The 22084-nt window shown below is 44.6% G+C and overlaps 1 protein-coding gene across 1 annotated transcript in view; it reads left to right on the top strand.

Annotated features, from left to right (window-relative positions):
- Window positions 1-22084, top strand: part of PLEKHG7 (pleckstrin homology and RhoGEF domain containing G7) — a 50845-nt gene extending 28761 nt beyond the window's left edge. Inside the window, 12 exon segments of the mRNA XM_057316146.1 lie at window positions 2849-2873; window positions 2876-2976; window positions 8407-8575; window positions 10095-10141; window positions 10143-10196; window positions 10198-10212; window positions 10562-10655; window positions 14698-14777; window positions 16853-17009; window positions 20773-20867; window positions 21987-22026; window positions 22029-22084. Coding sequence (XP_057172129.1) covers window positions 2849-2873; window positions 2876-2976; window positions 8407-8575; window positions 10095-10141; window positions 10143-10196; window positions 10198-10212; window positions 10562-10655; window positions 14698-14777; window positions 16853-17009; window positions 20773-20867; window positions 21987-22026; window positions 22029-22084 — 933 coding nt within the window.

Here is a 22084-nt window from a genome sequence, read left to right as displayed (position 1 = left end):
AAAACCTACACCTCTGCTGAGATAAATACTATTTATTTCGTGAGTAAATATTTAGACCTCCTCCCCCATTTTTTTACTTTGACCTCTTACACCCAGTCCCTATCCTCATGGAGCAAGATTTTAATTTTTACAAGCCATTCAAAAAAACCACAAAAACCATAGATGGAGATTTATTGAACACTTACTAAGTGCTTAGGTGTGGGGCTGAGACCCTGTATGGGCTAATTTGCAAAATTAGACACAGCCCCTAGTTTGGGGGAGTTTTCAGTCCAGTGGGGGAGAAATTGATTCGATCGTGGTGCTGCTGATGTTATCAAATTGAGATAAATGCAGGGGAGAAAGGAGCAGAGATATTATGAAAGAAAGCTTCTAGGTTGGGGCAGATGGCGAGGTAATTACAGACAGGAAATTCTTTGGGAGGCAACGGCGCGCAAGGAGAGAGACGAAGGAGTATTTAACAAGGTGAAACAAGCATGAAATTAGGTGAAAGTAAGGAGACCTTTGGTAAACTTTGAAAACAGACTTGAATAAGAAATGCTTTGAAAAACAAGGGAAAGAATGTAGTGTTGGGAATTAGATAAAATCTCAGGAGCTCTCAATCCTTCAGAATATATTTAAATTCAGTTTTTAGTAAATAGTCTGGAGAAACGTCAACTTCTCATCAAAACACGTACGTTGCATTCGTCTCAGGCTGCTCTAACATCACCGAGTGGGCAGCTTTTACACAACAGAAATGTATTCCTCATCGTTCCAGAAGGTGGAAGTCAGATTAGGGTGCCAGCACGGTCAGGTGAAGGTCCTCTTCTGGTCCCCTTACCATTGTATCCTCACATGGCAGCAGGAGCCAGACATCTCTCTGGGGCATCTTTTATAAAGGCACTGACCCCATTCACAAGGCCTCCATCCTCATGACCTAGTCTCCCAAGGGCCCACCTCTGACTACTGTCACACTAGGGGTTAGTGTTTAACATATGAATTTGAGGGGACACAAATATTCAGACCATAGCATAAGAACACACACTTGCAGCCTGCTAAAGCACGGGGCGTTAATAGACTCTTTCCTCAAAGTCTATACTATAACCCACATGGGAATGCTTCATATTATGTTACAAATGGGCAAAGATGAGTTATAAAAGCTTTTCCTAAATTTAAGTGGTCCTATATCAATCAGGTTAAATTCGTTTTTGTACCACAATAACAACCCCCAAATCTCCGTGGCTTGGTGTCCTCGCTGGGACCCATGCTGAGGGGGCAGCCACCACCTGGAACGTTACGGGTCTTCATGGCAAAGACAGAAGAGATCAGGGCAGAGCGCAGGTCTCTCTGACTCTTCAAGCTTCTGCCTGAGGCAACCCCTGGCATGGCTGTTCACACTTCAAAGGTCTAAGAAAGTCCCATGGCCAAGCTCACCCTCAGTGGAGTGGGGACCCGTAATCCTCCCCAGGAAGGGGAGCTGGATGAACAGGAACACCAAGGCGCCTCCGAAGAAGCTCCCCGGGGGAAGCCTGGGGCACGTGTTACTCACACGTGAGCCATCTGTGACAGTCACTGAGGAGAAGGAGGCTCGGAGAGGTCAGGTCATCGGCCAAGGTCACAGAGCTAGTGGGTCGTGGAACTGGATTTCCAAGCCTGACTCTTCATGGTCTTAACAGATGCCTCTTGGACACGGCATTTGTGAGGCAGCTCAGTGCCCTCTGAGAAGGCCTGCTCGCTATCTCCAAGTCCCTCCTGCCCAGAGATCAAAGCCCGCTGCTTGACAAGAAACTCGCATCATCGTCTTTCAAATTACTTCTTGCTGAAGCTGAAATGTGACCTTTCTCCCCATGGCGTCTTGTCCTCTGAGGTCTTACCACAAAATCATTTTCTGGGCGTTTGTTATCTCTGTCCTCACTGCTGTCCCTTCCTTTAGTGGCCTTTTAGCCTGGATCTGCTTTCTCTGCGCACCGTAGTGGTCATGCTAGCAGGAAGCACGTGGGCCTGCCTTCTCTCGTTCCCTCACCCTTGATGGGACCCATTACTCGTTATTTTAATCAATAACTCTATCAAGGAGCACGTAGGTTCAGCAGCCTGGTCGGTGCTATGGAATCCTGAAGAGTGTCTGTCAGTAAGGAGGAAGAAGCATTGGCGACAAGAGAAGAGTAACTGTCCCTCCCAGAACCGCTTGCCTGAGCCGATGGCCCGTTGTGTGCGTACGCGAGCGTGTGCGCATGGACTGGCCATCTGCCTTCTTCTAAAATAAACTCGAGATGCCTTATACATGTGAAGTCATTGTAGCAGGTTTAAGACCAGATTAAAGTTTGGCAAGGTTAAAATTACAACATGGAACTCTCCGTCAGATTTTCTACAGGTGCAATGAGGCGCCCCAAATTTAAGGCTGTATTTTTAGAAGCCAGCAGGAGAATTAAGTTTATGGATAATTTGGGGGGGCTATCTGATGAGGAGTTCCATGTTGCTACTTTAATCACGGACTGCCATCCCCGGCTTAACACCAACCAGCACGAGCCCTGAAATCAAAGGCAATGTTTGTGGTCAGGACCCATGCAGGGGCGTAGGACTCAACAAAGCATAAACAGAAGTAAAGGGTGAATTAAACTAAGATGTCCCAAGTAGAACTTTCTTTAAGTGTGAGGGATGGGGGGGAGGTTGGTTTTTTGAGGAGTTACCTGTTTATGATGGAAATACCGTTTTTGTTTTACAAATGTTTATCGTGAGGACCTGCTTCCATCCACACCGTCACAGCTCCTGCTGACAATGGGCACTTTCCCTTTTCCGCTGTCCGGGCTAATGGTAAAGGTGATGAGAAAGAGAATGTCTGTGCCATGAGTGTCCTTCTCCGCTCCTCCTGCAGGCCTTCCGAGGGGGAGTCTGTGAGAGCCCCAGACCTGTTGCCCGAATTCCTCAGCTGCTGTCTTTCATCTTGAGAGCCTGAGGCAAAGAGATGACTCAGGAATTCATTTCTAAGGAAAGCACCATTTTGTTTTATATTTTTTGCCTAAGACTCTTTGGACATAACAGGTACTAGGAATTATGAAACCCCAAAAAAACGGGCAAGAAGAAAAATAAATGATCAACAATACATTTTAACTACAAAGCTGCTTTCCCCATAAATACATGGTCCACTGCACACTTAGGAATTTTAAATGGTGCACATCTGGAAACATTAGATCATCTTTCCTGAAATTTGGGTAGGGCTTAAAAATGCTTGATTTGTTCACTGGTTTGTTTGTGGACAAAATTGGCACGTTGTAAGGAGAAAATAGAACAAGAACCGAGGTTTTGTTTGTGACCAGAAGTTTGGCTTTTGTAGGATTTGGTCCCAGGAAAATCCTATTGCACACAAGCCTGGAGCCCCATTTACACTGTAGTCCATGGGAATGGGGGCCCAAAGTAAATGCTGCCCCTGGAGTTGGACAACATGGCGACTATGGGTCCCAAAGCCTCAGAACCACTAGGAATTTCTGCTGGGGGCACTTCAGCATTTGCTAATAAGAAAAACTGGAAAGAACTTTCCCTGACTTCCCTAGTTCCTTCGACCCCCACCGCCAACTTTTGGTGTTTCTTTAGTCTGAACTGTGCCTTTTCAGCGTCACACCAGAGCCCTTCTGTAGGATCCAGAGGAAATGGTCCCAGCCGTTCCAGAAAACCAGCTCTTCCCTGCAGCGGCAAGAAGGCCCTGCCAGAGCATCACCTCAGAGGCATGGAGGGAAGGCTGCCATGGTTCCCAAACACTTCGCCGTGAATCCCTGCGCCTTTGCCCGGGGTGCCGGGAAGCCTGGGTGTGGCGGGCCGAGAAAAGAGGAATGATCTATGGGAAGAGACTTGGCTCCATTTTTGTAGCTTTGGCCTTTCAGCCGGTTTAGTTTGCTACTCAAACTGAAAGCTCATTAGATTCCCAAATGAATGAATAATGCTGTTGCAAAAGTTTTCCCTGGAAGCTGGACTGGACTCCTGGCCAGGCCCCCAAACTGGAGAGGATCCAGGTCCACTGCTCTCCCTTCCAAGCTAAGGCAGAGGTGAATTCAACCAAGCTCAGCCACTGCTTTCAAGTAACTGTGGAAACCCCCATATCAACTGGTTTATAGCTGTGAAATATGTACAGCACCGGGGCTACTTAGGGAAAAGAACCAGGGGGTGCGAGGTTGTAATATCATATACAATACTTTTACGATGCATCGCGCTTTACCAGGCACTGGCTCAAACATCTCTTTTAATCCTTAGCACACACTATGAAGGTGATTATGTTGTCCCCATATGTCCCTGAGGCTCAGAAAGATTCTGTGACTTTACAAGGTCATATGGCCAGTAGGTGGCCAAAAAGAACCTGGATAAAGGTCTTCAGGGGGAAAAAAAAAATCCAATGCTCTTCATACCAGAACTATTTCTAAGTCTTCGGGTCAATTTCCCTTTGTTGGGGAGCTGTTAGCATCATGAGACAAAGCTGAGGAATCAGGGGGCGGCTCTGGAGGAAGGGAGGTGCGCCTGCCCTCCACAGGCCCATCGTGCAGAACAAAAGCATCATCACCGATAGTTAATAATATTATGAAAATATACAATAAATATGATTATGCACATAATGCGTATAACATGGAATAATTATAATGCATAATAATACATAATGTAATTATAAATAATAATTATTATACATAATAATGACATACAAAATATAATTCTAATACATAATAACAATAAAAATATAATACATAATAATAATACATAATGGTAATAATAAAGGTGAAAAGATGACTCCTTCTCGAGCCCTGGCGATGGCCCGGCACTGCCTGCTGGTGTCTTTGTCTCTACAAGCCCCCTGTGGATCTGACACGAGCCCCTCAGTTTCCAGGAGCTTAGACAAATTAGGCAACTTGCTGGAAGGTACGGTCGTTCAGGGCGGAGGCAGGAGGGGTTCGAACCCAGCCCTGTCTGAGCACGTTCTCCTTCTCCTGTCTGCACAGCGTGGCTGCAGAGGGGAGTCTGGGTCGTGCTGCGGCGGCCGGAGCTGCGCGGTGACGTCACCGGGATGAACGTGGCCGCGTAGCTGGGGGGTGGGCCTGCGGGAGCGCGTCTGTGTTGCGCCGGCGAACACGGGTGGGAGTCGACTTCTCTCTGCTCTTTCGTAGGCAGCTCGGGCGAGGCGGGGAAAGAGACGGGGCGCTGACTGCGAGGTCTGCTCGCGGGCTTCAGCTCAACAAGGGCTGAGCGCTCTTCCTACCAGACTGTGTTCGAGAAACGCCAGACACTGTTCTGGGCACTTCGTGTAGACGAGCTCATCCAAACCCTTCAGCAACCTGACAGGGTAGACGCTCTTGTTCTCCGCGAGGCGCAGGGAGCGGACGGTTTCCCCAGATCCCACAGATGCCGGCTGCCCAGCCCAGTGCTGTGTCCCCCCAAGACGGATTTACAACAAGCATGTTTTTGTCTGGGGCCCTGAATTCCTTTCACTGTTCCCCTAAACACATTGGATACTTATTATAAAACAAAAGCAGGCCCCATCGATCTAGACTCAGCCCTGAAAAGGCCTTTTATGCCCATCTTTCTTGACAGAGATGGCCCATCTTTCTTTCCTTCCCTAATGCACCTAAAAAAATAAAGCCAATAGGGGGATGAAAGAAAAACTTACAGCTGCTTTCAGAATCGTCAAATATCTTCCTTCTCTTTTTTGAGGTCTTTCAAAACTTTAAAAGCTTCCAATTATCCCTACCTGAATCTTTGACTGAATTGTTTACCACTGATGCTTCTTGCCTGATTGTTATCTGGGGGGGTATCGGATGTTTTTTTACTCATCCTGAATACCAGTGGGTGCTGGCAGCCCGAGCTGTGCCCCGAAGCGTGGGAATCTGGGGCAATGGCCCAGGGCTGTGCTTTGAGGAAATCCATGACTGGAGCTCCCAGGCACCCCTGGTGGAAAGCAGCTGCCAGTGAGTCAGCATGGGAATCGGCCATGAAGGCCACAGACGAAAGCCCCCCCACCTCGCTGCATGCCTCTTCTTTCCACTGGTTCCACCCCTAGCCTTTCTGCACCTGCAGTTCCTGCTTCCTTCTCCACCCTTTCCAGCCTTGATGAGAACCACAGCCGTTTTGAGCTGGATGAGAACTTGGAAGTGACCTAGTACATTCCACCATTTTCCAAAAGAGGAATCTGGGATACAGAGAAGGGTAGGTGGTCCCTCAGCAGGCCTTGAAGCCTGGCTCCTAGAGCTCCAGCCAGCCCACACCCATGTGCTCACTTTCAAGACCTGCCATCTATCTTTGGGGAAGCGGAAATGGTTGTGTCTGGCAGAATCCTGTGAGGAATGAGCCCTGAATGTTTTCAGAAGAAATAACTTTGATAAAACTGCTAGTGTGGGCGGACGAGAACCCCACAGACATGGTCAAACTCTGAAAGACGAGCGCAAATTGCTAAGCATGAGGCTGGGAGAGAAAGGGGGGAAAGTTCAGGGGTAAGAGAAAGAGCTCTCTGTTCAGAGAAGAGAATGGAACCAGAAAAATGGTCAGGGGCTGTGGGCTGTGTATTTAACCCCCTCTCCACGATCCAAAATCTTCAGTAAAATAAATGTTAAATAATAATTCATAATTCCAAAAATGTTTGGCATGAGTGGGTTTACAGTGGAAACCAACATAGGAAACCAACCAAGGAACTTAACTTGGCATTTGGCCCATGCTGTTCAAGAAAGAAGCAGTATGGATACCAACAGGAGTCCAGGGGCCAGAGAAAGCCGTTGGAATCTCAGTGTCCCTCCGCAAGTGTGTAGATATCTACAGAAGGGCTTTGGACTTCCCTGGGCCAATGAGCCCATTGTATCCAGATCTCCAAAATGCAAGGGCTGACATCTGGGCATGAAGATGGACGCAGCTACGTTTGGGGAAGCAGGGCAGCCCCTACCGCATGCCTTGGTCCACTCGGTCCTCACTTCAGGGCCATGAGACAAAGGATTTAACCTAGACCTAGACTGAGCATGAGAGTGGAAAAGAGGTGATAGCCTACAGCAGGAAAAATATTTAGTTAAGGGTAGGACTCTTTTACACCTCAACTCAGGTATGAGGAAGTGGGAGAAGGGAAGAGGAAGAGAGCACACCCCCTTCTTGATGGCACCTGTCTGCATTGTAGCCAGAGACTTGGTTCCATGCGTCCTGTGTCACCAAAGGCCAGGGCCCCTCCCTTCAAGACAGTGTCACATTCAAAGAAACAATCCAGCTGATGAAACAAATGGAAGAGCTATTCTCATGTTTTCTTGTGTTTCTCAAATACCTTTTATGGAAATCCAGTGTATAACCCATAGCAGTACTTACTAAGATTCCTTTCCTGTCTCCCCAGGGCCCACACCCCCTGCAATGCCTCTTGATCCAATCTCTCTCTATTGAAAATTGTCTTTATCTCTTTTTTTTAAGATTTTATTTATTTATTTTACAGAGAGAGAGGCAGCGAGAGAGGGAACACAAGCTGGGGGGGTGGGGGAGGGAGAAGCAGCCTTCCCGCTGAGCAGGGAGCCTGATGTGGGGCTCAATCCCGAATGCAGGGATCACGACCTGAGCGGAAGGCAGACGCTTAACAACTGAGCCATCCAGGTGCCCCGAAAATTGTCTTTGTCTTTATCCCTCCCCTCCCCACTCTCCGCTCTGTATCATGGAGATCAATTTAGCCTCTTTGACTTGTGTTTTCATTTTCTCTTCTTTTCCCTGATTCTCAGCAACAAAAGAGACTCCAGGAGCTGCCCCAAGGAGCAAAAGTCCTTCCTTTCCCTTCCACTCTTCAGTGTGCATTCTCAGTTCTCCTAACTGTAAATCACAATAAGGATGGGAGCTGAGCTGGTGAAACCAGAAATCTCCCCCAAGGGCCAGGGAGAAGGAAGAAGCGAATGGGCAAATCTAAACTCAAGTGGGAAGAGTGAACAAAGCTGGAGTGTTTCTATTCATACATCTCATCACTGCCGCTGATGGACGTGCATTCTCCAGGAGACTTCACAGATTTCAAACCTTTCCTATGCCTCAAAATCTTGGTACATTTTCCTGTTTAGGAGGATTGGGTGGTGGTGTCACATGGAGGCTGATGACCTCTGCCTTTGTCACCATTACTAGGAAGGCAAGACAGCCCAACGAGGATTCTTTCATTTCTTTAATTGGAAAGTAACAATGTCAGTCTGTAATATTCAATGATACTTCTTAACCATGTTTAAGGACCCCATTTCCAACCCTGAATTTGACACTGGTAGATAGATGCTTGCTAAAGACGGTTTACTATGGAATTTTCAAAACCAAAGTGTAGGCCATGGCTTATAACCCATCCCAGCAAGCTCACAGGTATGTCATGTAATTACTGAACAAAATCTCTAAGAGTTTCTTGTGTCCAGGCTTCTCAATGCCTTGGGAGGAGAAGCGATATTCTGATAACGTCTGCGCTGTCTTCTGCAGTGTGTGAGCAAACGAACAGGGCGACGGCTGCACCTGCCTGAGCTGGGAGTGGCTCCACTGCCCGAGCTGACTTGGTAGCCCTTGTTACTAAAGAATATCTGGAAACGGAGTAGAGACTCTGCACAGAAAATCATGATCTGTGCCATCAAGGAAAAGGTGAAGTCACTCAGTGAGTCCCTCAGATAGGTGGCCCAGAGCTCCAGTGTAAGCTTACTCAAAGAGATGGAGGGCCCTGTGGCTGCTGGGAACCCCTGGGGTTTCCATTCTAGAAGGTAATTCCATTAACTTGAGGTCATGGCTCTCAGAAACATGGATTCGAGTTTGAGTGCATTGTAAATCAAGCACACAAAACAATGGGCTCCAGTCACATCCTGGCCGACCCTGTGAGAACCCTAACACCAAGGGTGTGCGGGACGTGGCTCTGTCTCCAAGGCGTTCAGAAGTGAGTTCAGGCAGGAAAAGACCTACTTCCCAGATGATCGAAGGCACTTTGTTTAACGTCCATACTGAACCCACACACAAAGCAAATGGGGGCAAACACCACGGGGAGCCTTTCCGGAGGATAAATCACCATTCATCTTTTTTTTTTTTTTAGGTCACTGAAATCCAGGGCCAATCTAAAATGATGCCAATTGCAATCTTGAGAACCGAAATTTGGGAATAGGAACTAAGCAAGCCCTATGATGACTTAAGTTAATTTGTGGAGCTTTGTATAATTAAATTCAAAGAAAGAAAGCCATGACATATGCCCATAAACCAAGATTTCCTGGGAAGCATCCAAAGGGAACAACTCAAATTGATTATCAGCTGTACAGAAATAATTTTGGGTTTTTTTGCAAGTTCAGAAGCAAATGACCATTCAGTTGGGAGTTACTTTCCTCTTTTTAAATTTTTTGTTCAAAATCTAAAATGATCCAAGGAACTAGAATTGAGTTTATTAATGGACGAGACAAAAACAATTAGAGAGAGAGTTTTTAAAAGTCACTTTGGAGATTATGACTCATTTTGATAGGTCTGTGAGGAAGACAACAGCATCTCTTCTGAAGGTTTCTCAATAAAATATGGATCCTCATCATTGAGGGAAAAGATTCCTGTGGGCTTCCTGTAAGTCTGTGAGCTTAGCGATGACGAATTCTCAAGAATCCCATGCACCATGTGATTCTATGGGTCTATGACTTGCCCTCATATTTCCAAAAATTATTTCAAAACCTCGGTAGTAATATGTTATTTTAGAATGTTGGAAAATTAATACAAATCTTCAGAAGAGAAAATGAATTCTTCTCAAAAAGCAATAATCATTCTTATCATGAAGGGGATGAAGGTTTTATGATTAGTACAAAAAAGATATGTTTATCCTTGTTCATCTGATTTGTTTCCCCTCTAATTAAAGACTGTACAGTTTAGGGAATAAGATAAAGCTACCAAAGGCTTTATTAGTATTATTGAAATAAAAATGCACGATACATTTGCATTATATCAGTTAAGCTTCATTTTTCTCTGCAAGAGGCTGATTTCAAATGAGTTTTTCTAGGACATTTAAACAGCAAGCAATATGTTAAATGGACCTGAGATATGGTTTGGCTCCAAGGGCAGTCAGTGTCTCTAAATGATTACTGTGGATCTTGGTTAAATTTTATGCTGTAATGTCACATGCATTTAAGACATATTGATTGTGTCTTGTTTTTCAGGGGATCTTGAAAGGAAAGGGAAGTGGCTTGACAATCTCCAAAAAATGTAGACATCTATAGGAGATTAGAGGGTGGCCTCCACTATGGGATAGGGATAAAAGAGTTTTTCATTCCAGAGGTAAACAAAGGATCAATTAGGACTCACGTCCTTTTCCGGAAGTTTGGCATTTAGGTGGAAATTAATACACTAATCTTAGGAAATCCCCAGCTGTACACTTGAATAAGAAATCTGGTTTTATGAGCAAGAAGCGAAGCCTTCATCCACGTGGCATTGTATGTGGGAGGCTGACCTACTCGGCCATTCTCGGGGATGGCCCTTCTGAGCGGTTTTCCATTCTGTCCCATTCCCATGTCCATCTTCCAAATGTCACAAACCTTCTAGACAGAATGCATTGCCCCAGCTCCTGGAATATGTCCTCTTTCCATCACTAACAATATCTCTGTGACTTTCTCCCTTGCTTTGCAAGTGCCTGAAACATATTTTTAAAGAACACACGGCAGAAAACATCTTGTCACCAACCAACAGACACCTTCTCTATGAAGAAAAATTAACACTTGCTGGTAAATTACCGCTTCCTTTAAAAACTCAACATCTTTGCTACCTTGTAACTTGTCCAGTCATTGGGAAGGGAAGTGTGGGAGGAATTGTATTTGCCTCTCTATGGTCAAGGCCATGCGGGCTGTGAATCAGAGCCTCCGAGGGACTCACACAGACTACGTAACAAGCCACAGACCCTCCATTTCCTCTCTGTGAAATGAGATAACCATGTCTACTTCAGAAGGCTGTTGATCAAATGAAATAATGGACACAAAGAGCTTAGCACATGGTCTGGAATAGAGTAGACACTCGAAGTCCCCTGTTGTCATCATGGCTTTACTCCTCCAGCGGGCAGGGCGACCATCCTGCCAGTGTGCACTGGGACCCCGTTACATAACACACCTGGTCTAGGTAGGGCCCGTCAGAGGATAAAAGGACTTGTTCTGCGTAGTCCTTTCCCTCTAGCCAGGAAGCCCTGCCAGAGTGAGCAGACCTTCAGTGTAAGCTCAGAAAAGCAGACAGTCTGTGAAGCTGGAGGACCTGAGTAGGGCTTTGTGTGGTCTATGGGGCTACAGGTGAGCTTGGGGGCGTGGAAAGGATGGAAGTCCCCGGAAGGACTGGAGGGACGGCATCCCAGATGAAGAGGAGAGCAGGAGGAAAGGCTTGGAGGCAGAAGCCACCCAAGAATGTAAGTTCTAGCAGCATGGTGGTTCGGGGGGTGAGGCTTCCCCCACCGCGAGTGCCAGGCTCACTTCCTGGCCCAGCCTGCTCTGCCCGTGTGACCGTAGGCCCCTCACAGCCGTCCGGCCACACTGCAGTTTCCTCCCTTTGTCGTGCGGATTCAACGAGCTGATGGATGGATAGGCACTGGGAAGAATGGCCGGCACTGAGTCAGTGCTCAGTAAATACCATCATGATCAGAAAGGGCTGCCAGGCCGGAATAAGATTTGCAGTCATTCACTTACTCATTTCTGCACAGACTCTTGATCGGTCACCCGCTATGCGTGAAGCTTCGTGGGACATGGGGTTGCCTGTTCACGGTAGTGTGATCAGCGGGGCAGGGGGGCGGTGCTGGGCGATAATGCCTTATGGAATACACACTGCTGAGACCCGCTGGCTTTTAGGTATAGCACAAGATGTCGGGTTGGGACACCATACCCACCTGGCAGCCGCCGACTAGGAACGATTGACCTGCCCAGCATTTACATCGAGGGGCTGCTTCATGCGTTTTCTCCTTCCAGTAAATTATGCAGAGAAGTTACGTTTAATCCCATGGTATAGATGAGGACTCTGAGGCTCAAGGAGGTTCTGTCATGGTGCTCAAGTTCACCTGGCATGTTAAACGGCAGAGACCGGACCCACGCCAGGCCACCTCAGCTGAGAGGCTTCCAGAATCACAGCCACTGCTTTGGAAGCCAAGCTGAGGGACCCAGCCAGGAAACTGCTGGCAACGAGAAGTCATTGAGCTCTTGGACAGGAATGTGATAGGTTTCAAATGCTGTTGAAGAAAGAGTTATCAGAAGCAAAGCACAAAATGGCGCAGAGGAGGGGACCAAGATCAAGAGACCAGCCGGAAGCGCTTCAGTGAAGCAGGGTGAGGTGAGAAGAGCCTGGGCCTGGGCTTCTCAACTGTTCTGAACCTGGGGGCCACGTCCTGCCCACTTCCATTTGAAAAGATGACAATTTTAATTCTCTTTGATGTTAGTTACCACTTCAAAAATAATCATACGTTGTGACAAAACCAAATCAAAGTAATGAAGTGAAACAAACTGTGCATTCAAACTGCCTTTCCCTCCAAAATTGATTGGCCTCCACCTGGAATTATCAGAAATTTTGATTTGCCCCTTCCCCCTATCTACCAACTTCCCAACACCGTGAGGCGCCCTGGCCTGTCCTAAAATGTTCGACATGTGCATAAATAGAAAAAAATAAATGTGAGAGACATTTCAAAGGCAAAGGCAGGAGGACTTGAGGACTGATAAAATGGCTAAAGAGGAAATGCGTCGAAGACGCCCTCAGGTGTTCTAATCTATGTGCCTGAAAGGTTAGTTGAGCAACACTGAGGGTGAGGGAGAGAGTGGGATCAGGGAGTCAATTTTAGGTTCGGGTGTGAGCATGTTAAGTCATGTGGAAGCTGGGTAAACATGCCCATGACCATCTCTTGGTGAAAAGCCACGTCAGATGTGCATTCACACGTCATGTGGGATCGGGGTGCTTGTCATGGATGCATGGGCGGGAGACTGGCTCCGCTGTCCCTGGGAAATTGCTTTCTCCGCGTAGTCCAAGGTGAGTCACAGGGTGTCTACATGCTAGCGGGTGGGAAAGGGAAGAGGGGACAGATCAGAGCTCTGCTGTTCAAGGATATGGCCCAGAAGTTGCCCACTTCCATTCATATTCATCGGTCAGATTTAGTCGCTTGGTCATATTTAGCTACAAGGGAAGCTGCGAGACGGAGGACTTGTTGGAAGGTGGACATGTAGCCACTAAAACTCAGAAATTCCATTACTACAAAGGAGGGGTGAATGGTTTTTAAGGGCAACCAGCAAGTAGTCTTTGCCGCACCAGATTTGCAAACGGGAAAGTTTCTAGCAGTGATGGAATACAATGAAAAAAAAATATTCAAGGACAATTTAAGATTGAATAAAATATGTGATCCTTCTGCCATGCAAATATGGACTCTTTCCTCTAAACTTAAAAGAGGGGAGGAAATAGAAATGAATCTTTATGATTTTATCTATTGACTTAACCTTAGCCACACAGTTTCCTGGGGTTATGGTATATGAGAAGGAACTTCTAGAAAAATATTAATTTACTGATTTTTCTTATATTTACTTTAAATTTCTGTCACATCCACCTCAGAATGGACTGCCTATTCTTCTGAAATCATTTCCATTTAACCACTTCTTCTAATTTCTAAGGGATAGAGTAGAATAGGGAGGGGATTCCTCATTATTTTTTTTATTATGATGTTCAGTTAGCCAACATACATCATTACTTTCTGATGTAGTGTTCAATGATTCATTAGTTGTATATAACACCCAGGGCTCATCACCACACGTGCCCTCCTTAGGACCCATCACCCAGTTACCCCATCCCTCTGCCCCCTCCCTCTGTAACCCTCGGTTTGTTTCCCGGGGTTCCTCATTCTACTACTATTTCTCTTCTACTACTACCCGCTTCTTAGGGAGAAGTATAAAAGCCCATTTGCCTTAAGTAACTATGAAAAGTAATATCAGAAAAGTTTGTAAATATAAAGCTACATGACGAATATTTAAACATGTACAGACACACTGCAAAACTCGGGAAAGAAATCACTTTACTGACCGTCTTAATCAGCGCGAGCTGTCAGAATAACATACCACAGATGGGGCCACTTAAAGAACAGACTTTTATTTCTCATAGTTCCGGACACTGCAAGTCCATGACCGAGCTGCCAGCTGATGAGGTTTCTGGTGAGGGCTCTCTTCCCAGCTTGCCGATGGCCTCCTTCTCAGTGTCCCCCCGTGTGTATCCTCTTACGGCGGCACCAGTCTTACTGGATCAGGGTTCCACTCTCACGCCTTCATTTAATCTTACTTACCTCCTGCTAAGACAGCCCCCCTGGAGGTTAGGGCTTCGACATAGGAGTTCAGGGGGCAGGAGACACAATTCAGTTCACTGCAATAACAAAATGCCCTTTTCTCTAGTCACGTGTATCTTTACCAGTGACCGCCCAGATGAGTCAAAAGGCAAAACCACCGCAAGTTCCATTAGTCGATAGATGTGTCCTAGGCTTAGCTGAAACCATTGCAAATACCACCCGAGTTATCTTAGATCCACATGAAATGCATCACAAATACAATGTCTTTAGAGCCAGAAGCGTGGGCTCACATCAAATCTCTGCTTTAGGGAGAAATCAATTCAACAGTAATGCAGTTTTCTGATCCACGTGATCGGAGCATCCTGAGGTGTAAGCCTGGTGTGCCCCGACACCCACCCTGTCTTGTTTTCTAAGGGATTCTTTCATTTAAAAAACACCTTCTGCTTACTATTTCCAACCCCAATTTCACTTTCTTTTTTCTTCAGAAAGCACAAGATTCCTACATGTTTACCTGTTTCTCTTTGATGATTTCCTCTTAGATATGAAAACTAAGCACAACAAAAAGGTAAAATGATATTATTTCTAAATAAGTCTGCTAAATAAGGTTAAAAATATTTTTAAATAAGTTGTGTTAAACATATAAAAGATTGTTATACATCAGTTTGGATTTCACCCTCTAAAAAATGGAGGCATTATGAAACAGTGGCTTTTTTTTATAGTCCTATAGCTCTGAACTGAAAAACAATGCCAAAAGCAAGTTACATTGCTTAAGGATGTCAAAGAATGTATATGTTCTTAGAATGACTCAGTCTGGGGGTGCCTGGGTGGCTCAGGTGATTAAGCATCTGCCTTTGGCTCACGTCATGATCCCAGGGTTCTGGGATCAAGTCCTTCTCCCTCTGCCCCTCCCCCTTGCTCGTGCTCTCTCTCTGTCTCTCTCTGACAAATAAATAAACAAATAAATAAATAAAATCTTAAAAAAAAAAAAATGACTTAGTTTGTATACTTGTAAGTCCCAAAAGCCTGGACTTTTCACCTGGCCTGCCTAAGCAAATGAAACCAGATTACTGTTGTCCATGTTGGCCTTTGTCCGCCATCCATGGAAGTGTTGCTGGTATCGTGGTGAGCATTGCTGGCTTCCAGATTGCCCAGCATAGCCAAAGCAGCCAGTGAGCAGGGGGGTGGGGGGGTGGGGGGGGGTTGGGGGGCGGGGACTCTCTAGACTGTCTGCTGTCATGTGCTGAGGTGGTCTCCACACCTCATTCTGATTCGAAAGCTCCCATCCTTCCCGTGAAATGATGACTTGGGACCCCTGAGCTCTCAGTGTCCAACTAGTATAGAGCTGGCATTACACACAAAAGGAGTTGACTGGGGGCTAAAGCCACAAAATCTCTTCTGAGAACAAGGATTTTCCCCACTACTTCGTATTAATGGTTACCGTCATGGTTGTCACCACACATCAAGTCATGGGGTCTCGTGGTCCAGTCAAGGCTTTCTGGCTGATCTCCCCCTTCACGGTGTGCTCGCTGAACATGTGCGAGTGGTAGCAGGAGGGGGGACTCCCCCAAGGCTCTCGGGCACCTGCCCTCAGAACGGGGAGGAGGAGCTGCCATGGGTCTTAGGTCCTCAGAGATAGCTAATGTTTTTCACTCCACTTCTTTACCGAATGACTAGATAGATAGACTAGAATGATAGATCATGAACTAGATATTTCACATCTTTTAATAACTGAAGCTTCTAGATGATATGTTGGTTAGTTGAGCTAAATAATTTAAGGATCTTTAAGCAATAAAATAGATACCCATTAATCCATCCGTGAAGAGTTGACCGGTGGTTGGGAAGGGAACGGGTGCCATAGAATATTACGAGTCACCGTTCTGAAAGTTGGATGGCCTCCTATTTTAAGCTACCCAGACAAGCATGTCGAAACGAGTCAAGCTCTGAAAAATCATCATCCCCTTCAAAAACCGTGATGCCAACACATTTCACCTTCAAATGGTGGCACAAATCAGAGCACGAGAATTAATGGCAGCCCATAGTAACCATATTATAAGGTAATATGCTGGTTTCATGTTTCACAAGTTGATTCCCAAATAAGGAACGTTGCCTTAAATTCCTCTTGCTATTTTGTATCCTCTTTGCTATTTGATGCATATTATATGTCATGCGAATCATAATCTTTGACACTTTTTTAAAAAATTGAGCATCTTATATTCAGCATCTTAAATGATTCAATTATTTGCAAATTATAGGCAGGGAATCTATTTAGATTTGTGTTAGATTCCATGGACAGCGCTGGCCCAAATGAGGCTCCCCTTTCTGATCCACCCAATAGTACTAGAGAGAGATACTGGAAATAAACACCTTCCCACTGACGTGATGGAGACTTCAATATCTCCCCGTTGTGGACATCACCCATTATTTATTCAGGCAATTCAACTTGGGAATCAGGAACACTATGTACTTTAAAACTTTAAATCACTATTTATTGGAGGGAAATGCTTTTTAAGATCCAGAAAGAATAGTTTGCTGGAATTCAAGCAACTGTTTCTAAAAATCAGTTTGGTTAAGGATGCACTTTAGGTACATACACTAGTATTTACTTCCTATTTACTGCATTATTTTCTTCTTTCCTTTCAGAAACTTGGAGGCTCGGACACTGGTTCACTGTGTCCTTCACTCACTTCCGAGCTGCAAACAGTAATAAAAGAGGGTGGTTCCTGTACAGCAGCTGATCCGCCCATTCCGCTGGACAGATTGGTGGTCAGAAGTATTGAACCACTCACGTGTCAGGTATGTGTCTATTTTCATCATTCAGCTCATCTATTTGCCATCACAGAGTTTTATATTGGCCTTTTTTGGGTAATAAGACACGAATCCAATTCGAAACTTCATAAAATACAATGCTGAGTTCCTACGTGGCTATCACTCACTCTACAAATTAGTTCTGGAAAAAGTGTTGGGCCAGCTCTGCCACTCGCTAGCTGTGGGACCACAGCAAGGCATGTGAATTTCCTCAGCGGCAGGTTCCTCCTGGTAAGACAGAAAATATCTACCTCAGCGGGTGGTCAGGAGAATGAAATGAAATAATGCCTATAAAGCACTCAATAAACTATTATCAGTTTTCTGGTATCATTACTAGTACTATTGCTTTTGGTAAAGCACGGGTAAACTATGACATGCTTTGCAAGCCTAAGAGATTATAATAGCTCTATGGGAAGAAATGTGCCAGAAATGAATATATAAATATATATACATAATATACGCATCATGTCTACGTGTCTATGTGTATGTCAGAAATACATTATCATCTTCTTCATTTCCTCAAGCATTCCCTGGGTGTCTCCTGAGAACCAGGCACTCCGTGGACACCCTGGAGTTACAAAGACAAATAAGAAACAGCCCTCATTTGGGGGAACCCTCAGAACAATCAAAGATCGATAGTAAATCCTCTTGTGAAAGCCCTGGGACTCTGGGGACTTCAAGGACATTTCCATTTTCTCAGTGCTGGGTGGATGGCCTTGGTGTGCAGAAGGAGGCAACAGTCTTTCTGCCCTGGGTATAGACTCTGAGGAGACCTGTTGAAGAGTGGGGGGTTGGGAGGGAGGGGGGGTGGGCAGGAGACCACCTTCCTGCCCTGAGGGAGAAGCAGGAAAAAAGGGAGCACTGCCTCTGCCCCTCAATTCCCAACCCAGCCTCAGTGAGGAGCGCAGGACGGCCCTAAGCATGGTGGTGCAGTATTACACGGGAGTGAACGAACACACACATGAATGATAAGAGCAAACACTGACGTAGTTATTACATAACCAAGTTATATATTTAAATGCTTTACATGTTAACTCATGAATGGGAGCAAACTCTCCCCAAGATCAGAAGCGCTCCACTAGGGGGAAACCTGCACCCAGAACTCGAGCCTTCTGCCCTCTGTCCTTTCCTTCCACTGCCGCTAAGATGTGCTGAAATGTCACATGGTCAGGTTGAAAGACCTCATGTCTGAATTGGTTGGAACCGCTTGCGGTCTATATAGATCAAAGTGTGCCTGAGCCAGAGGACGTTTCTAGAGAAAGCCTAAGAAAGGGCATCTCAGAGGAGCAAAGCCTTTGCTTCGGAGAGCACCCGCAGCCTTGTCCCTGCCCTCGTCCCCGCGGGAGCCTCCTCCCTGCTCAGTGGATGGCAGAGCAGTGTAGACAGGCGGAGACTCCGCGTGAGGCCCAGACATGGTTCTGTTCGTTTGCTTAGTTTACTTTTTCGTGGGGAGAAATGTCATTAGCAGAGGCTATCCTCGGGCAGGAATTTTTTCTCTCACTACAGTGGCCATAGTCAGAAGATGATGAACGGACTTGAGGGGAGGAAGCCGTCAGAACCGCAGGGGAAGAGCAGACGCAGCTCGGGCTGAGGGCTCCGGTGAGAACCCCGCTTTGAGAACCGGACTTCCTGGCAGCTCTCGCGTCACTGGATTACCGGGAGAGATGCATGCTTTTTCTCCTCTAGTCTTTTTTTTTTTTTTTTTTTTTGATAAAAACGGTATCTTTTTTTTAAAGCTATATGTCCACCATTTTTTATTTTCTGATTTGCTATCACCATCTCCTTTTATATACATATTTTTTTTTCCCTCATTCCCTTCATCTATTATTTTGACCGTTGAAATAACAGTTCAGGAACCAAAATAGCTGTACAGTGGGAAAGAATAAAGGGCGAAAAAAGACGAGATGGTGCTCTGGAGTGATTGACAACCTAGTTTCAAATCCTAGCTATATTATTTACAAGCTGGGTGACCTTGGAAAAACTACATCTGTTTCCTCTTTCGTAAGGAGGAACTAGAGGACTTAGTCGGTAGCTGTGCGGTTTAAATGATACCCAAAGGAGGAAAAAATAGCACAGTGCCCAGTACCTAGTAAGGGCTTAATAAATGGTGTCAGTTACTATAATTATTATATTAGAATGTCAGGCAAGAAAAAGGGTAGTTCTTAACAATATATTTTCTCCCATTTTATTTTACATGCCTACCTGGCCCAGTTCCCTTTGCTTATAAAGTCCCCTTGTACCCATATCACAAATCAAACGGATGAGGGATGCTTTGAATAATTGAGAACTACAGTTACAATTTTTGAGGAAAATGGATTCCAAAATCCAGCCAAGAACAACAACCTGATCTGTAAAGCCTCACTTGGTATGGGAAATTTATAAGGAGAAAAATCGGGGGGTAAAACAAACCAAGTCAGATCTTTTTTCCAGAAAGTCATTTTAATAGTCCTCTCATCTCAGAGAAGCTGGATGGAATTTTATGACCTTAACAGACTTTGTTGTGGTAGAATTTAGGAATTAGGAGGTTTAGACTGCTGGGAGTATTACCTGTGATACTAGAATCGCTCTTGCAGTTAAGAAAATAAAAGTCTTGTATTCGCTTTGATTCTGAAATGAGGCCCAACCTGCCGCGATGAGTCTGCCTTAAACCCACCCATTTCATCAAATACAAATCATGACAGTGGACAAGCATCAGCTTGAGGCTCAGCCAGGAATAAAAGTCAGTGCCTCTCCTCCACTTTACGAACTACTTGATATGACCAGAAGATGAACCTGCTTTGGTTTTCTGTTTGTTCCTAGACATAATTAACGGTATAGGCTGCAGAATTTTACTCCCTGTGTGGTATTAATAATTCAAAGAAGCTTTCCTTTTAAAATCTCCAGCTACATTTAAAAAGGGGGGGGGGGGTGCCTGGGTGGTTCAGTCGGTTAAGCCTCTGCCTTCAGCTTGGGTCATGATCCCAGGGTCCTGAGATTGAGCCCTGCATCAGGCTCCCTGCTCGGCAGAAGTCTGCTTCTCCCTCTGCCTGCGGCTCCCCCTGCTTGTGTGCTCGCGCTCTCTCTCTGTCAAATAAATACATAAAACCTTAAAAAAAAAAAAAAAAAAAGGATTTGCTCTCTCAGTATATCCTGTTGTTTCTTTAAGAGACCAGCTAGGAAATGACAGAACAGACTGCTTCTTTTTCAAGTGCAGAAACCACACCAACTCTTCGTTTTGTTTCACATTTCACATAGTTTGGTAGAGGCTGAATTTTGAGTCAAATTTTTTGGCCTGTTGTGAAGCACTCTGATTTGGTATTTTTGCTACATCTTAATTTGCTTATAACCCTTGTTTTGCTGTGATTTCACTTTAAATACAAAAGTAACATTTTAAAAAGGAGTGGTGGAAAGCAAAGAAAACAATAGTTACATTCTTTTCCGTATTTTTGTTTATATTTTACATACACACTATCTACCTAACATGGCTAAATTTCTTCTTAGAAGGTGTCCATTTTCCATCAGGTAAGCCATAATTGCATCTCATCAAGCCCCACTAGTCGTTAGGTAAGGAAGAAGGGTTTTCATATTTAAGTGGGCTCTATTTGGACATGGTAGGGAAGTCTTGGTCTTGGAATCAGACTTTTTTTTTTTTTTTTTTTGGTAATCTACATAAACCTCCCACATTCATTAAAAACAAAGAAATACTCTAGGTTTTTGTACTGAGAAACTGTTTGGACTTCATAGTGATTTCTTTTGTCTTTGTGATCCTTTTCTAGCGTTTGGGCTGAGAAATGCTTTTCTTGTACATGAAAACAGATACCGACAGTGTATAGCAGCATTCCTATGACAAGCCCAAACAGAAAACATCAAAGTACCTATTTCGGTTTTATAGGGTTTGATTCTTCAGACTTGACATAAGGAAAATTTTCACTTCATCCCTCTAAAGTAATGGGAAATGGAAAATTTTGTATATTTTCTTCATCGGCTCTGGGAAGGGTAGGAGTTAAGAGGGGAAGGACATGGACATTTAGTCCATATCATGCTGAGAAATCTCAGGAGTTGACCATTCCCTTACACTCTCACAGTTGACAGTCACCTTCATTTTCTCCTCGACCAGAAGCTCAAGTGCTGCAGCTTATATAAAACAATGGGGGAAAGAACTACTTTGGGATTGCATGATTGACTTTTAAGGTGTTTCAATCGTCAAAGTCCCGGGAAGCAAATAATGTGATGTCAGCTTAAATGAGGGGCTGCTGCAAAACCCCCTTTGAAAACATCCCAGTGTTTAAAAAAAGAAAGGAAAATACGCCAGTGTTGATACAGCTAAGGAGGGGAAAAGCAGTTGCCGGACTCTGGTTTCTCTATCTTAGAAGTTTCCATTTTTGTCTTTCCCCAGGAAGGTTTTCATCATAGCAGCAACATGGCCCGACAATTAATGCAGTATTGCATTACTCTTAATAACTCAATCTCCTGGGTCACCTCCTCAGTCTGTTTTTCAAATTATGCCACTATTTCCATACAAAATGAAAATTCAAGAAATTGAACTTTCAAACTATTTATATTCTGTTTTTCAAATTATGCCACTTGTTAAGAACTATTTCCATACAAAATGGAAATTGAAGAAATTAAACTTTCCAACTATTTATATTCTCGGTGCTCATTCTTCTAATTAGTCATCATTGACTATTATGGTTCCTTGATTACTCATAACTGTTTTCCCAACTTCCATACCATACTCATTTAATCCATTTGCACCTTCATAGATGATTAGAGATCTTTTATGATATATTAGATTTAAGAAAGAAATGGAAAATATGCAAATGTTTCATTAGTCTTCAGTTTTAAAGAGCAAGTCAATAAATAAAAGGAAAATATTAGTCTAAATATGTGAAAAATTGTCAACCTCTCTCTATATATAGAGATTTTATACACACACACACACACACACACACACACACACATATATATATATATATTTTTTTTTAAACAGGAAACATGGATGGCACAAATAACAGCAGCAGTCTCTTGCTTCAGGAGACCAAGAATATATCTTTACTTACACTGCCTGCAGAATCCTCTGACATTTAG

Source organism: Ursus arctos, unplaced genomic scaffold (assembly GCF_023065955.2).
Source record: "Ursus arctos isolate Adak ecotype North America unplaced genomic scaffold, UrsArc2.0 scaffold_21, whole genome shotgun sequence".
Lineage (NCBI taxonomy): Eukaryota > Metazoa > Chordata > Mammalia > Carnivora > Ursidae > Ursus > Ursus arctos.
Note: the sequence above shows the minus strand (reverse complement) of the source record. Positions and strands in the feature narration are given on the sequence as shown.